A 16816-nucleotide genomic window follows, 5' to 3' on the forward strand; every position below is an offset into this window, starting at 1 on the left:
CACAAAGAAAATGATAGCAAGATGGTAGATTTAAATCGTAGCCATTTAAATGTAAATGGTCTATCCTTCCCAATTAAAAGGCAGATTACCAGAGATTTCAAGCTGGCTGTCGATAATTGATAGAACAAGGTAATAGAAAATCAGTTAGGATACAGAATATGTGTGCTATGCCATCAACAAACTTGACATAAGTAAAATTTATAAGACACTCCATCCTTTAGTAGGCCAGATACGTATTTTCAAGTACGTATGAGTCACCTACCAAGATAGACCATATTATGGGTGGTAAAGCAAGTCTTAATATTTAAGAGGATTTAAGTAATATAAAGTGTGTTCTCTGATGACAATAAAATTAAATGATGAGTCAGTAACAAAGATAGATGGAAAATCCTTAAATATTTGTAATCAGGTATTTCCAAATAATACATAAGTTAAAGAAGAAATCAAAAGGGAAATTATAAAGTATTTTGAACTGAATGAAGATGAAAACAAAACCTATCAAAATGTGCAGGATGTAGCTAAAGCAGTACTTAGAGTGAAATTTATAGCCCTGAATGTTTATAATAGAAAGGAGAGGTTTCAAATCCATGAAATCAGCTTCTACCTTAAGAAACTAGAAAAAGAAAAGTAAACAAAGCCCAAAGTAAGCAGAAGAAAGGAAGACTAAAGATGACAGCATAAATTAGTGATACAGGCAACAGAAAACAATAGCGAAAAATCCATAAAACAAAAAATTGATTTTTGGAATCAGTAAAATTGATAAACATCTAGCATGACTGATTAGGAAAAAGGGAAGAGAAGCAAATTATCAGAATCTGGAATGAGCAAAGTTACAGCACTACAGATTTTACTTATATTAGAAGGATAAAAAGGGAATTTTATGAACAGCTTTACTTGAAAGAAGACAACTGCCAAAGCAGTTGCCAATCTTCCTTTTTTTTTTTCCTTCTTCCCAAAGCCCCCCAGTACATAGTTGTATATTCTAGTTGTAGGTCCTTCTGACTCTGCGATGTGGGATGGCACCTCAGCATGGCTTGATGAGCAGTGCTAGGTCCGTGCCAGGATCCGAACCTGTGAAACCCCGGGCCACCAAAGCAGAGTGTGCACACTTAACCGCTCGGCCATGGGCCCAGACCAGAACACTTTATTTATTGAAGAAATTGAATTTGTGCTTAAAAACCTTCCCACAAGGAAAACTCCAGGTCTCGATGGCTTTACTTGTGAATGCTACCAAACATTTAATGAAAAAGTAATACCACTTCTCCACAAACTCTTCTAGAAATGGAAGAGAGGAGACTACTTCTAGACTCATTCTATGAGACCAGCATAAGTCTTATATGAAAAACATTATAAGCAAAACTAATTACAGGCTCATTTCCCTCATAAATATAGATGCGGCAATTCTACATAACATTTTACTATATCAAATCCAACAATATGTAAAAAGGCTAATACATTATGACCGAATGGTTATCCACGTAGTGCAAGTTTGATTTAATATCCAAAAATCAGTCATTATAATTCACCATAATAAGAAACTAAAAGAGAAAAAAAATTGTATTATCATCTCAGAAGATGCAGAATGAATATCCATTACCCATAAAAACTTTAAAGAAACTGGGACTAGAGAGGAATGTCCTCAACCTCATAAAAGACATTTACAGAAAACCTATCACTAACATCACCTTAATGGTGGAAGATGAAGAACAAAGGATGTCTGTTCTCACTACTTCTATGGAACATCATACTGAAGATTCTAGCCAATACAAGGCAAGAAAAAGAAAGAAAGGGCACACATTTTGGAAAGGAAAAAATAAAACTGTCTTTATTCATTGATGACATGATAGATACTTATATAAAAAAATTGTATGGACTATCCAAAAAAGGTACTAAAACTAATAAGTGATTTTAGCAAGGTTGTAGGATACAAGATCAGTAAAAAGATCAATTGTATTTCTGTATGCTAGCAACAATTAGAAATCAAAATTTTAAAAATACCGTTTACAAAAGTATCAGAAAACAGGAAGTACTTAGGGATAAATCTGATAAATGCTTGTATACTGAACTATGATACATACTGAGAGAACCTAAAGAAGACATAAATAGAGAGAGACATTGTGCTCATAGATCAGAAGACTCAATGTTGTCAAAGTGTCAGTTTCCCCAAATTGATTTGTATTTTCAATGCAATCCCAATCAAAATCTCACCAGCATTTTTGTAGAGATTAATTAGTTTATTCTAAAGTTCATACAGAAATGGAAAGAACCTAGTATAACCAAAACAACTTTAATAAAGAAGAGCAAAGTCGGGGGACTTAAACTACCTGACTTCAAGATATTGTAGTCAAGATGCTGTTTTATCAGCGTAGAGATAGACGAGTAGATCAATGGACCATGATAACGAGTCAAGAGATTGACTTACACTTAGATATCTTTTGATTTCTGACAAAATGCAAAGTAAATTTCATGCAGAGAGAATAGTGTTTTTTACAGTTGGTACTGGAACCATAATCTAATACCAAGAGCTCCCTGGCTCCCAGCATCATTGCTCTACAGTCTGCTATAGGAAATAAGCATGCTCCTAAGGACTGCCACACTCCAGACTTTGTCCCTTTCTTACTCCTAGTGCATCTCTTTTTTTCACCATGTTAATATCCCCACTTTCCTAATCTCTCACATCAGTCGTCTCTCCTGCCTTCTGCTTTAATTCTTCCTTAACAATTCCAAATTTGTAAGCACCCTCAACTTTCTTTTTAGCTTATCGTTCTACCTGCCTCTCCAACATTATCTTTTGCATATTCATTATAATCATGCCAAACCTAAGGGTTTGCATCTCCCTGAACATATCTGGCTCCTTCAGAGCTTTGTGTTTTTGCTCATTCTTCCCCTTGTCTCTGAAATAATTAGTTCCCCTATCCTCTCATTGCTGTGTGCCTTGTAAATACCTAAACCTTTTCCAAGAGAGCGCACAGGTCATCACCTTTCAGAAACTTTCTTTTTTTTTTTTTTTTTAAGATTTTATTTTTCCTTTTTCTCCCTAAAGCCCCCTGGTACATAGTTGTGTATTTTTAGTTGTAAGTCCTTCTAGTTGTGGCATGTGGGACGCCGCCTCAACGTGGCCTGACCAGCGGTGCCATGTCCATGCCCAGGATCTGAACCGGTGAAACCCTGGGGTGCCGAAGCAGAGCACATGGACTTAACCACTCGGCCACAGGGCTGGCCCCCAGAAACTTTCTTACCCCCTACCTCGAGACAGAAATTGACTCCTTTCTCTGAATTCTTGATAGTTCTTCAGTCATTTAGATTCTACCTATTTCTTTATGTCCCTGCTCTTTAACTGTGAGAGCCCCTTAATAGTGACAATATTTTATCCCTGCTTCTAAGCACAGGGTAGATATGTGATAAATACTGAATGAATATATATGGATCAATGGGCATTTGAATAATATGTATAATACTCATTTTGTATTTTTTTTAAAAGCTTAAATTTGTTTAGTTCTTGTAGGCTGAGCACTGTGTTAAGGCCTTAATAGACATTTTATTTTATCCTTACAAAAACCCTAAGAGGTAAGTATTATACCCATTTTACTGATGACCTGTTTAACTTTCAGATTAATTTTTAACAGTAATAAGTGGAGGCAGTTGTGAAATTCATACTTGGGTCTGATTTTCTCCAAAGCCCCCACTTTAATACCTATCTTTTATCTGCCTAAGATTTAACCCTCAAAAATAGCTATTCCCATTATTCAAATAAACCCTCAAAGGATTAAGAGTATCACATTTAGAACATTCAAATGAACATGGCATAGTTTCTCAAAGAGGGTTTCATAAATAAGTTATAAGATATCAAATTAGTGCTAAATTCTCCTATATTGGAGGAAGAAAGAGTGTTAGGGACACTGTATTTGCATGTGATTGATTACTCTGGAACTCTGTAAGCCTCTTCAGAAAATCTTTGCCCATAGAATGCTTGAGGTGCCGTGCCATTTTGTACTTTGATAGTAAAATTGTATTAGATTGAACTCAAGAGAATGTTTCATACACAACAAATCGAAGAGCAGCTATTTGGATTCTGAAAATTGCTAGAAGCATTTTTACTAATATAAATTAGATTCAAATAGCTACAGCAAGAAGGCAAGCAGATTAAGTTGCTTGCTTACCCACCAGAGATTACACTAAATACAGGTTGGAATAATAAAGGAAAAACAAAATTAATGCTATCAGTTAGTTTACTTGTAAATAATAGGTAAAACTTACGAACTAAGACTTTCTTAATCTAGACATGTTCTGTGACTTCAGGCAAATATTTAAGCGTATTTTACAAGCTTGAGAGTTAACACAAACTTTAAAGTTGAGCTTAGACTTGTGAGAGATTTAATAAAAAGATTGTATGTGCATCATGTTGACATCTTAAGACAGTTAAGCCTGTTTCCCTAGATTATCAGGAGGTTTACAAGAATAATATTGGACAGTGGAAGATGTAAAGTAAGCTTAAGAGTGACGTTTACTCACTTGGAACATACACTTTGACATTACAACAAAGTTATGGTTATGTTGGGTTTTCAGGATATCAGCAATAAGAAATAAAATGAATCTCAAAAATGCAGGATAAAATTGCCTCATAGATTTTTTTTTTATATTACTTTTTTTATCTTTTAGGATTTTGAACTATGGGATGATGTAGGATTAAACATTCCAAAACCTCCAGACTTATTGCAACTCTACCGAGATTTTGGAAATCATCAAGTGACTGGGAAAGATCTTGTGGATGTAGCCAGTGGAGTAGAAGAAGATGAGTTAGAGGCTCTTACGCCAATTTTAGGCAACCTTCCTCCAACCCTTGAAGCTTCTCAGACTGTACAGGTGAGAGATATTAATTAACTAGTCAAGTCCACAAAATGTGTTTAAACGATGTAAAAGCACACTATGAGATCTTGAGTTTCTGTTTTTCTCCTGTTTTGATTTTAGAACTCCTTGCTAATACAAAAATTAGAAGATAAAATTAGTTTATTAAATAGTGAGAAGTGGTCTTTGATGGAGCAAATCGGAAGACTTGAAAGGTTAGTATTTAATCATTATTTCTAAAAAACCTCTTAATGTTTTGGAATAAACTGGCAGATTATATAAATATATAAAATAACATTTCAGTTATAAGAATTAATTTTTCATATTCTGATGTTTCTGAATGTCTTATAATTGCTTTATATATTTAATATGTCCTTTTTCCCCAAAAAAGTTATTAAGTCTATGTAATAATCATAGAATCAATTATGTCAATCATATAACCAAGAAGTAAGATAGTTTTTTACTTCTGAGTTGTGTCAGTATTAATAAAATAACTCCTTCACATTGGTGTTGTACATATTTCCCATTCATTATTTCATTTAATTCTTATAATAATCCTGTGAGTTAGATGGAATTATCCCCATTTTGCAAATGAAGAAAAGAAAGTTAAGTGCTAATCCAAAGCAGAGTTTGTAAGGCCATTTTTATATTTTATTGGTAAGAGTTTCTCACTACCCTTTTAGGTATATGGAACTTGAGAGTATATGGTACAGAAAAGATTAATCAGTTGCCAAACCATTTTCTATTAATATGTTACACTCTTAAAGCATTAAACCCGTTATGAGGTTTAGGCTATTGCCAAAATTTTAAAAAATACAGTTCTCTGATAACTTCTCTTTTTTTCTATAGTGAAATGAACTTCCTCAAAAATGAACACTTTGCCATCTCAGCAATTTGTGACTCTGTTCAACCTTCTTTGGATCAGTCTTCCCACAAAGACTCTGAAGACAGTGAACAGAATCCAGTTACAAATAGTTCAGACAAGGGACAAAACAAGGATATCCATCTTTCAAAATCAGATGAAGTTGATTCCACTATTCCTAAAGAGAATTTCCCAAATTCTTTCCCCAGGAGAGAAAGAGAAGGAATGCCATCTTCCTCTCCATCAAGTAAAAACACAGTCCATTTTGATAAACCCAACAGGTTAGTATGCATCCTATGTTTTGAAATGCGTTTTTCAGCTATTTAGTACATTGTCAAACAGGAAGAGCTTCAGTTCTTGTTTTGCGGATCAGATGTATGAATTTTTATGTTTGTCATGAACTTAACATGTAGAAAAGTACATGTCACCAAAAAAAATCACAAAGTAATTACTAAGTTAAATTACATTAAAGGGGAATAAACCATAAATGGGGTAGATTCTATCTTAGCCAAGTGCTTAAACCCATAAATAATATGTACATTCTTTGTTGCTGTAAATGCTTTTACCCAGTGCTTTTTAAAAGCTTTTCTTCTGTTCTTCCATCATTATCAGACTCAGTAGAAGATTTTGGTACTGCATAGTTGCCTATGCTAAATAGAGGAATAGTGTTTGCTCCTAGTCCTTTTTTTTGTAACTGCTTCCTATTACTAATACTGATTCGTTAATATTTTCTCACTTCATTTATTTAATTTTGTCACAGTGATTGTACTCAGATGGCAAAAGCATGCTCCCTGCCCTTCGTGATCATGTTTCTAGTGGAGGAGACAAAATATAATTAAAAATTTTTTAGGTTGTAATGTGAAAAAGTAATTTTAAGAAAGGAATATTTACTGAGCTGTTTTTATATGTCAGGCACAGTTCTAAATGCTTTATGTATACTAACTTATTTAATCCTCACAAATATGCTATGGTATATTCTGAGCCACAAAGTCATGCTTCTTCCTGTTAAATAGAAAGATGTGATACCCGCTGTTGGAATATAATAGTAAAGCATGGCTAATTTGTTTTAGACTTACAGATACCTAGTATTAGTGAAAAGTATTTGATTTTTTTTCTTCCTTTTTTTTGTGCTGAGGAAGATAAGCCCTGAGCTAACATCTGTTGCCAGTCTTCCTCTTTTTTTGCTTAAGGAAGATTAACATTGAGCTAGCATCTGTGCCAGTCTTCCTCCATGTGGGTCGCCACCACAGCATAGCCAACAACTGGTGTTGGTCTGCACCTGGGATTCAAACCTGCTTACCCAGGCCACCGAAGCAGAGTGTGCCAAACTGAACCACTACGTTACAGAGCCAACCCCTTGATTTTTTTTTTTAAAGCAAAGCTTTCCACTCATGAGCCACAACTTTTCGTGTGCCTACTAGGTATATTTTTTCCTTAGGTATTATGGAGGTTACACAGTTGAAATAAACATGGCCCACTCCTCAAGGTGCATTTATTCTATTACGTATAAGATATAGTAGTAAAAATCTTATGATACTCAACAGTAATGGCATTTGTAGTAGTTCTTTAGTGTTTAGGAGTACTTCCATGTATCTCCTTCAGTACTGTAAAGGCATTCTCTGAAGAAGGATGATTGTTAAATTTGTTCAACTAATTTTTATAGTTCTTAACTATGTGCCTGGCAGTGTTAACGGGGAATATAATAGCAAGCAAAACATATGGTAATCCCTCAGTCATAGACCTTACAGTATGAGAGAGACTGACAATCAGATGATTATAATAAAGTATGAAAGTAGTAATACAAGAGAAGTTCACCTTGCTTGGGAACAATCAGGGCGCTTAACCTAGTCATCAGAGCAGTAAAGGTTTCAGGGAAAAAGTGTTATCCAACCTGAGACTTAGTAACTAAGTAAGAGTTAACCAGGCAAAGAGGTAGGAGGAAGAGTGTTCCGCTAAGGGAGAATGGCATGTGCAAGGAGAACACCATACATTTAGTAAGGTTTACGCAAACAGTGCAAGCGAGAAGAATGACAAGAGATGAAGTTGGAGAATTAAGTGAAGACTAAGTCATATAAGCCATGTTAACTCATTTTAGAGAGTTGGGACATGATGGTATCTAAGTTTTAGAAAGAGTCCTCTAGGTAAGGTAATCAGAGGGTAGCAAGACTGGAGAATAGGAGACTATTAGTATCTGTTGGAAGAATACAAGTAAGAAATGATTAAGACCTATCCTGTATTAGAAAGAAGTGGATAGATTTGCAAGATAGTTAGAAGGTAAAAGATTGATTAGATTTGGAGTTAAAAGGAAGGGAAGGATAAAGGGTGATTTGTGGTTTCTGAGTTGGGCGATTGGATGGTGTATGGCCCCCTCCATTGAAAGAATGTGGGAGAGGAACATAACTGAGCAAACAGGCTCAAGCTTTAGCACACTACTCTAACTCTGTAATCATAGAAATTACTGAGTACAACTTTGTGGTGTGTCCTAAATAACTTGTATTATGTACCTTCTGGTGTTAACCCTTTTCTGTAGATTGAGCACATAAAGTACAACTCTTAGTCATAATTTTATGAATTATGAATACTACATAGAGACCAGTGTTGGAAATAGAAATGTTTTAGCCTCCTTTATTAAACATAAATAGGCTAATGTTTTCAATTACAAAAAAATACTTTCTTTAATATATACCATGAATTTTGAATGAGCCTTTTTCTTCATTTATCTTTAATTTTCCTTTTTTTAATATAGGTTTCTAGCATTAAAGTTTATCTTTATTGTTATAGAGATCTTCAAAACTTTAATTCCTTTCAGCAACATACCAGGTCAACCTTTGTATCCACTGTTACTTTTCATTCACATGACGTCAAGCTATGTTAAGATCAGCCATTATTGCTGATTTTTTTCCCCTTGTATAATTCTCCAGTGAAGTGTCCTTCAAGTCATTGATGGCTGAGAAATCCAGTTAACATTTGTGGGGTAGGATTAATGCAGAAATGGGAGTTATGACATGCAACTTACTATCTCCTTAAATGAGAAGGGTAACTGGTGTTGTCCTCTTTTCATTCAATATTTTCTTCTAGGAAATTGTCTCCTGCTTTCCACCAAGCACTACTCTCTTTTTGTCGAATGTCAGCAGATAGTCGTTTAGGATCAGAGGTAAATTATACCAGATATTCTTGCAACTTTCTTAAAACATTCAGTTTTTCTTCTCAGTATCTCATCCAAAAACAGCTGTGACAAGACTATTTCAGATACAAATCTATTATTTAAAATAATGCTGTAAGAAACAGTTCCTAAAATTTTAAGGAAGGTAATTGATTTTTTCTGTTCTTTGGATTAAAGCTTTGTTTAGTGTTAAAGTGACCTTTTGCAGTCAATTTTTAATTTGTTGTGTCTACTGACATATATGCCTCTCTGGTATAATTCAGAAAACCAATTAAAGTTTACATATTGTTTATATTTCAGTTATTTTTAGATTACTCCATTATTTTTATTCATTAGGAGTGGTCGTCTGTGATTGCTGAGTTTGTTAGCTCTCAGATTAGTCTTGTTCAAGTGCTTTTTAATTGTTGCAGGCTCCTCTTGAGTGGGTATTTTATTATTTTTTTCTCCTGTCTTTATACTCACTCCTCCCTTTCTGGGTGTTTTGCGGTTGATTACACTTGACCTGTCTTGGACCTCTCTCTGTCCCACAATGTCGTTGAGAATATGAAAGAGCCAGAGGATGGTTTGTTCGGATACAATTCTGGCAATCCTTATTATAAGACTGGGTCAGCCTTCTTGGGCCTCCCCTTGCATGCAGCTTCATTATACAAACTATTGCCTTAGGCAAGGATTGTAACTTGGTAGGCATCTTTTCAAGAACAAAAGAAAAACCATGAAAAGAAAAACACTGCCCTAGTCCTCTGTTATCCCTACTTGTTCCTAGAACTGAAGCCTAGTAGGCCTCTCTGACTTCACCCTTGCTTCCTAATGGTGTTTTAAATCCTTTTCTGGCCTACAGAAATGTTTATCCTGTTTGGGAACACAGTTGTTGTTCTCGTTATCATCATCGTAAGTTATAATTTGGGGTGTGTGTTTGGAGCAGAGGTGGTAGGGTCTAAAGCATGAACTTTAAGTACCATCATGCACAGAAGTTCTCCACTGTCATCATTTATTAATTCGTTGGTTTTCTAGGTGTCTCGGATTGCAGACAGTGAGAAAAGTGTTATGTTAATGCTGGGCCGCTGCCTGCCACACATTGTTCCTAATGTGCTGTTGGCAAAGAGAGAGGTGAGACACAGAAAAAGTATTTCATCCCACTAATCTCATCATGTTGTCCATTTTCTGTCATTTTGAAGTTTAGTGGTATATTTTTATTTTGTTAAAGTCTATTACTTGCAATCATATTCTTACTTTTGTGCATGCATCTCTGCTCCTAGAGAATGGTTTTACACCTCTGTCAGGTGAGTTCAGTAAAACTGCATGGTATTCATGTTTTTCCAATTTTGCTTAAAGCATCATTAGCTTCTGCAACACTAACTATTACTGTAGGTCCATTTATGTGCCATGAACACTGTCCGTTTTTTACGTTACCAGTTAACTAATTTATTTTATCACTGCTCTTGATATGATATGCTTGATGTCTGCAGAAATAGACATTCTTTGTATGGAAAATTAACAGAGACTAATAATGTAACTTTTCTTAAATGTACTTATAATTATCTGTTATAAATGTTAGGTTTATTATATTTGTTTGGCAATAATTACACTTGTCTTATGATGATAGAATAGTTATAATATTGACTAGAATAACTTTTGAAAGTACTTTTTTGTTTTTCTTGTAGCTAACCTTATTGACAGATGCTTTAACTATCCAAAGTACAGTAGCAAATATTTTAGTATACATAGCATATGTTATGAGCTATAAATACTGTATAAAGTTATCTGTAGAGTTATATTTGGCCAGTAAAAGATTAATAAAAAGTTATCTGTAATGTCATTTAAATGACAGTGGATGATTTATTTGCAAACAAGTTTATTTGAATTATTCATTTTATGAAATCAATTTCCAGTTCACAAAATTTCTTATAAAAAATAGGTTAAGAATATTTTAGAATGTATCATATAAGTTTCTTCCATTATCTTCTTAATATTTACCATTGGTTTCAATCATAATTCATGGGACCTACAGTATGATAGGTACACAGTGCATTGGCAAAACCCATATAAAGCTTATCCTTAATTATCCGTTTAGCTCAAGAAATTTGTACTGATCTTCAAGAAAACTTACATGTAGAGCTTTAAAAATTTTTATTCTTGTAAGTATTTTTAATTAAAAAAAGATTAAAATGACTGTTTTCTTACTGTTGGTTTTATTTTACCTAATATTTAAAAAATAGTTGTGAGATATTAACAAGTCTGGAAAATTTCCTGTGTCTTGAAGGATCAGTGTCCAATTTCAGATTGTTTTGCAGTTCTGCCTGGCAGAATGGTGTTTGAGCTTCTTTTCCTTTTTCAGCTTGTAACATAATCCATGCAATGCATTAATGTTTGCATCCTTTTTACTATGTTTCCTCAGTATAATCTTTAAAATGTCACAGAAACCTAATTGTTATGCAGTTTAAGCTTTTTTATTTTAATTTTCTCTTTTATTTATCACAGAAGACTACCACTAAAATCTGATTTTACTGCATGAAGTATTTATAACTTTGCATCATCAGTAATCAGATACATTATATATAAATATATATGTCTAGGCATATATATATATATATATATATACACACACACACACACATACACACAAACACACATATATTTCATTTGTGGTATGATGTTTACTTTTCTGGCTGATTTTAAGTTTTTTTATTTAAAAATATTTAAATACTTATAATTTCATGAAGAATTGATTATCTTTGTTTCATTGTTTATTCTATTTTATCAGAAAATTTACCGTTTATAATATACCAAAGTTTGTATTCTCTCGAAATTAAATTGATAATAATGAAGTATATTTTGGTTTGGTTTGACACCAATCCCAGGGCGTAAAAGGACAAAACTTTTATTTCATTTCACCTTTTGATATTGGATTACTTTTATTTAATATTTCACCTTAGTTCCTTAAATCTGTATTTTTTATAAGGTCTTGTGATTGAAGGATTAATATTTTGATTTCTTCTTAATTCTCAAGTTTTATATATTCTCTTACCAGTGTAAGCCTTTTTATTGGTATGTAAATACAATTAAAATGTCCTTCAGGGGCCAGCCTGGTGGCATAGTGAAGTTCACATGTGCCGATTCAGCAGCCCAGGGTTCACAGGTTCTGATCCCTGGTGCGGACCTAGCACCTCTCATCAAGACACACGCTGGCAGCATCCCACATAAAATAGAGGAAGATTGGCCAGATGGTAGCTCAGCAACAATCTTCCTCAAACAAAAAGAGGAAAATTGGCAGCAGATGTTGGCTCAGAGCTAATCTTCCTCACAAAAAAAATAATAAATGTCCTTCAGTAAACTGATTGATCATAGTAATATCCTAGTTAATTAAAGAAATAAAATATTAGAAACAGGGTTAAGGTTTTGATTAAGTAATATATTACATGGTTTAACATCTTTTAAATACAGTCATGCGTTGCTTGACAATGGGGGTATGTTCTGAAAAATACGTCGATAGGTGATTTTGTCGTTGTGTGAGCATCATAGAGTATACTTACACAAACCTAGATGGTATAGCCTAACTATCCACCTAGGCTATATGGTACTAATCTCATGGGATCACCGTCATACATGCAGTTTGTCATTGACTAGAACTTCCTGTGGCTCATGACTGTAAAAAAAGATGTACAACAAGAACTCTTCTTCTCCTGTCCCTGAACCACCATCCCACATGCAATAAATTTTATTAGCTTCTAGTGTATTCTTTCAAATCTTTTGCCCATTTTTTAATTGAATTATCTTTGTTTTTGAGTTGTAAGGTTCTGGATATTAAATCCTTGTCTCTTATATATGATTTGCAAATATTTTCTCCCATCCTGTAGGTTCTCTTTTCACATTTTTGATAATATCCTTTATGGATAAATGTTTTTCATTTTTATAAAGTATAAAGTCTGACTTATCAATTCTTTTGTTGCTTGTATTTTTCGTGTCAAATCTAAGAATCCATTGCCAAATCTGAAGTCAGGAAGATAAACCCCTATGTTTTCTTCTAATAGTTTTTTAGCATTAGCTCTTAGATTTAGGTCATTATTCCATTTTGAGTTATTTTTTGTATATGAAGTGAGGCACGTGTCCAACTTTACTCTTTTCATGTGGTTAGCCACTTGTCCCACCACCTTTTGTTGAGGAGAAAATTGTTTCCTCGTTAAATGGTCATTGTCCCTTTGTCAAAAATCAGTTGGCTGTAGAGATTTGGATCTATTTCTCTCAATTGGATTTCAATTCTGTTCCACTGGTCTTTATGTTTATCCTTATACTTGTAGCACACTATTTTGATTATTATAGCTTTGTAGTAAGTTTTGCAGTTGAGAAGGATGAGTCCTCCAACTTTGTTTTCTTTTTCAATATTATGTAGCTGTTCAAGGCCCCTTGCAATTCCGTATGAATTTGATGCTCAGCTTTCATTTCTGCAATGAGGGTCATTGAAATTTTGATACAGAGTGCACTGAATTTGTAAATCACTTTGAAAAATACTGCCTTTCTAACAACATTGTCTTCCAGTTCATGAACATGGAATGCATGTTTATTTATGTCTTTAGTTGCTTTCAGCAGTGTTTTGTAGTTTTCAGTGTACATATCTTTCACTTCCTTGTTTAAATTTATTCCTAGATATTTTATTCTTTTGGATACTATTGTAAATGGAATTATTTCCTTAATTTACTTTTCAGGTTGTTCCCTGCTGGTGTACAGAAACAGAACTGATATTTGTGTGTTGATCTTACCTTGCAACTTTGCTGAATTTGTTTATTAGCTCTAGTAGTTTTTTGTGGATTCTGTGAGGTTTTTCAATATATAGAATCATGTTATCTGCAAATAGAGATAGTTTTGTTTCTTCCTCTCGAATTTGGATGGCTTTTATTTCTTCCTCTTGCTTAATTTCTCTGGCTAGGACTTCCAGTACAATGTTGAATAGTAGTGTTTTGAGAAAGCAGATATCCTTGCCTTGCTCCTGTTTCTCCTTTGAGTCCAATGCTAGCCATGAGTTTTTCGTAAATGCCCTTCATCATATTAAGGAAGTTTTCTTCTGTTCCTAGTTTGCAGAGTGTTTTTATCATGAAAGGGTGTTGAATTTTGTCAAATGCTTTTTCTGCATCAAGTGAGATAATGATTTTTTTCCCTTCGTTCTGTTGATGTGGTATAATACTTTGAGTGATTTTTTTCCTTTTTGGCTCGGGAAGATTTACCCTAAGCTAACATCTGTTGTCAATCTTCCTCTCTTCCCCTCTCCCCTGCCCAAAACCCCAATACATAGTTGTGTATTCTAGTTGTAAGTTCTTCTGGTTCTTCTATGTGAACCACTGCCGTATCATGGCTACTGACAGACAGTTGGTGTGGTTCTGCACCTGGGAACTGAACCTGGGCCACCAAAGCGGAGCACACCAAACTTTAAGCACTAGGCCATCAGGGCTGGTTCAGATTGATTTTTTTATATGTTGAACTATCCTTGCATTCCTGGGATAAATCTTACTTGGCCATGCTGTATACTCCTTTCAATATGTTGTTGGATTTGGCATTGGTATTTTATTGTGCATTTTTGAGTCTAAATTCATAAGGGATTTTGGCTATAGTTTTCTTCTGTTGTTCTATCTGTGTCTGATTTTGATATCAGGCTAATGCTGGCCTCATAGAGTGTTAGGAATTGTTCCTTCTCTTCTATTTTTTTGGAAGAGTTTGAGTAGGATCAGTATTATTTCTTCTTTAAATTTATTTTAGAATTCACAAGTAAAGCCATCTCATCCTGAACTTTTCATTGTTTTAAAGTTTTCTGTTACTGGTTCAAGCTCTTTACTTGTTATAGATCTGTTGAGATTTTTTATTTCTTCTTGAGTCAGTTTTGGTAATTTATATGATTCTAGGAATTAGTTAATTTTATCTTATCTGATTGGTTGGTGAACTGTTATTTATGGTATTCACTTATAATCCTTTTAATTTTTGTAAGGTGGTTACAAGTGTCCCTTCCTTCATTTCTGATTCTAGTTATTTGCATCTTATGTTTTTTTAGTCAGTTGAGCTAAAATTTGTCAATTTTGTTTATCTTTTTTTTCTATTTTATTTTTTATTGAGGTTATGATGGTTTACAACCTTGTGAAATTTCAGTTGTACATTATTATTTGTCAGTCATATTATAGGTGCACCACTTCACCCTTTGTGCCTACCTCCCACTCCCCCTTTCCCCTGGTAACCACTAATCTGTTCTCTTTATCCATGTGTTTAACTTCCACATATAAGTGGAGTCATACAGAGATTGTTTTTCTCTATCTGGCGTATTTCACTTAATATAATACCCTCAAAGTCCATCTATGTTGTTATGAATGGGACAATTTTATCCTTTTCTATGGCTGAATAGTATTCCATTGTGTGTATGTATATATATATATATATAATATATATATATATATATGCACACACCATGTCTTCTTTATCTTATCATCAGTCAGTGGGCACTTAGGTTGCTTCCTTGTTGATCTTTTGGAAAAACCAACTTTTGATTTTGTTGATTCTCTCTATTGTTTTTCTTGTCTATATTTAATTTATCTATGCTCTACTCTTTATTATTTTCTGTCTTCTGCTGGCCTTGGGTTTAGTTTGCTTTTTATCTAAGTCCTTAAGGTGTAAAGCAAGGTTGTTGACTTTGGATCGTGCTTCCTTTTCAATGTAGGCATTTACAGCTATAAATTTTCCTCTGGTTACTGCTTTTGCTGCATCTCGTAAGTTTTGGTATGTTGTGTATTTCATTTTCATCTATCTCAAAGTATTTTCTAATTTCCTTAGTAATTTCTTTTTTTGACCCATTGGTTGTTTAAAAATGTGTTGTTTAATATCCACATATTTGTGAATTTTTGAATTTTCTTTCTGTTATTGATTTTTAATTTCATTCCATTGTGATTGGAGAAGATACTTCATGTAATTTCAATCTTTTTAAAATTTATTGAGAATTGTCTGTGACCCAACATATGGTCTTTCTTGAGAATGTTCCATGTGCACTTGAGAAAAATGTATATTCTGCTATTGTCAGGTGGAGTGTTCTGTACATATCTATTAGGTCTAATTGTTTTTGTGTTCAAGTCTTCTATTGACTTAATGATCTTTTGGCTAGATGTACTATTCATCATTGAAACTAGGGTGTTGAAGTCTCCGACTAATATTGGAGGACTGTATTTGTATTCTCTCAGAGATATTTTGTGCATTTAAGCAAACAGAAATATATGACCTTTTTTCCATGACTTACACAAATGATACCATATTCTATGCACTATTCTTCACTTTGTTTTTTTCCACATAACATTATATTTTGTATCTTTCTATATCAGTATATAAAGAACTTTCTCATTCTTAATGCTGCATAATATCGAATCTTTTAATAGTCTTTTAATAGTTTTATATTAGTGTTTTTGAGACTTTGCTGCCTACATTCTCAGTAAAAAAGACATTTTACATCCTGTGCTAGCATATAATTACATATATATAATTAAAATAAAAGTTTTACAAATCAAGTCTTGCCTTTACTAATTACAGACATTTAAAATAGAAGACAAATCAGTATCAAAAATGGTTTTATAAATATTTTTAAACAATAGAGAATATACCTAAATAAATAATAAAAAAGAAATAATTCTCTTCATGACTCATACAATTGATCTTATGACCCACTGTTTTAAAAGGAGTGACACAAAGGTTAATTAAAGCTGTGTAATAAATTAAACTTTTTATTTTTTATAAAAGTAGAAAGTATGGTAAATATGGATATTAGTGTTATTTGCTTTTGTTTTTTAAAAGAGGAGTAACAATCTCAACCTTCAGATCACAATTATAGCATTCTCTAAATTTAGCATACTGTATTTCAAATCTAAGATGCCATTGATCGTAATAATTATGTACCTTTAAGAAAGAAGAATTCCAATTAGATTATGACA

At 33.5% G+C, this 16816-nt stretch overlaps 1 protein-coding gene across 26 annotated transcripts in view; it reads left to right on the forward strand.

Annotated features, from left to right (window-relative positions):
• Positions 1-16816, forward strand: part of RELCH (RAB11 binding and LisH domain, coiled-coil and HEAT repeat containing) — a 114867-nt gene that overhangs the window by 35227 nt on the left and 62824 nt on the right. For 17 of the 26 annotated variants that reach the window (XR_011542780.1, XR_011542779.1, XR_011542781.1 and 14 more), the window contains 5 exons: positions 4660-4863; positions 4969-5060; positions 5695-5988; positions 8786-8861; positions 9882-9977. Coding sequence is in view for 19 of the 26 variants with exons in the window: in XM_008537682.2 (XP_008535904.1) it covers positions 4660-4863; positions 4969-5060; positions 5695-5988; positions 8786-8861; positions 9882-9977 (762 nt within the window). In the remaining 7 variants the exon portion in view is untranslated. Of the gene's footprint in view, positions 1-4659; positions 4864-4968; positions 5061-5694; positions 5989-8785; positions 8862-9881; positions 9978-10126; positions 10151-16816 lie in introns of all 26 variants that reach the window. The other 9 variants (XR_011542777.1, XR_011542775.1, XM_008537679.2 and 6 more) reach the window with 1 other exon arrangement.

This window comes from Equus przewalskii, chromosome 7, assembly GCF_037783145.1.
Source record: "Equus przewalskii isolate Varuska chromosome 7, EquPr2, whole genome shotgun sequence".
Lineage (NCBI taxonomy): Eukaryota > Metazoa > Chordata > Mammalia > Perissodactyla > Equidae > Equus > Equus przewalskii.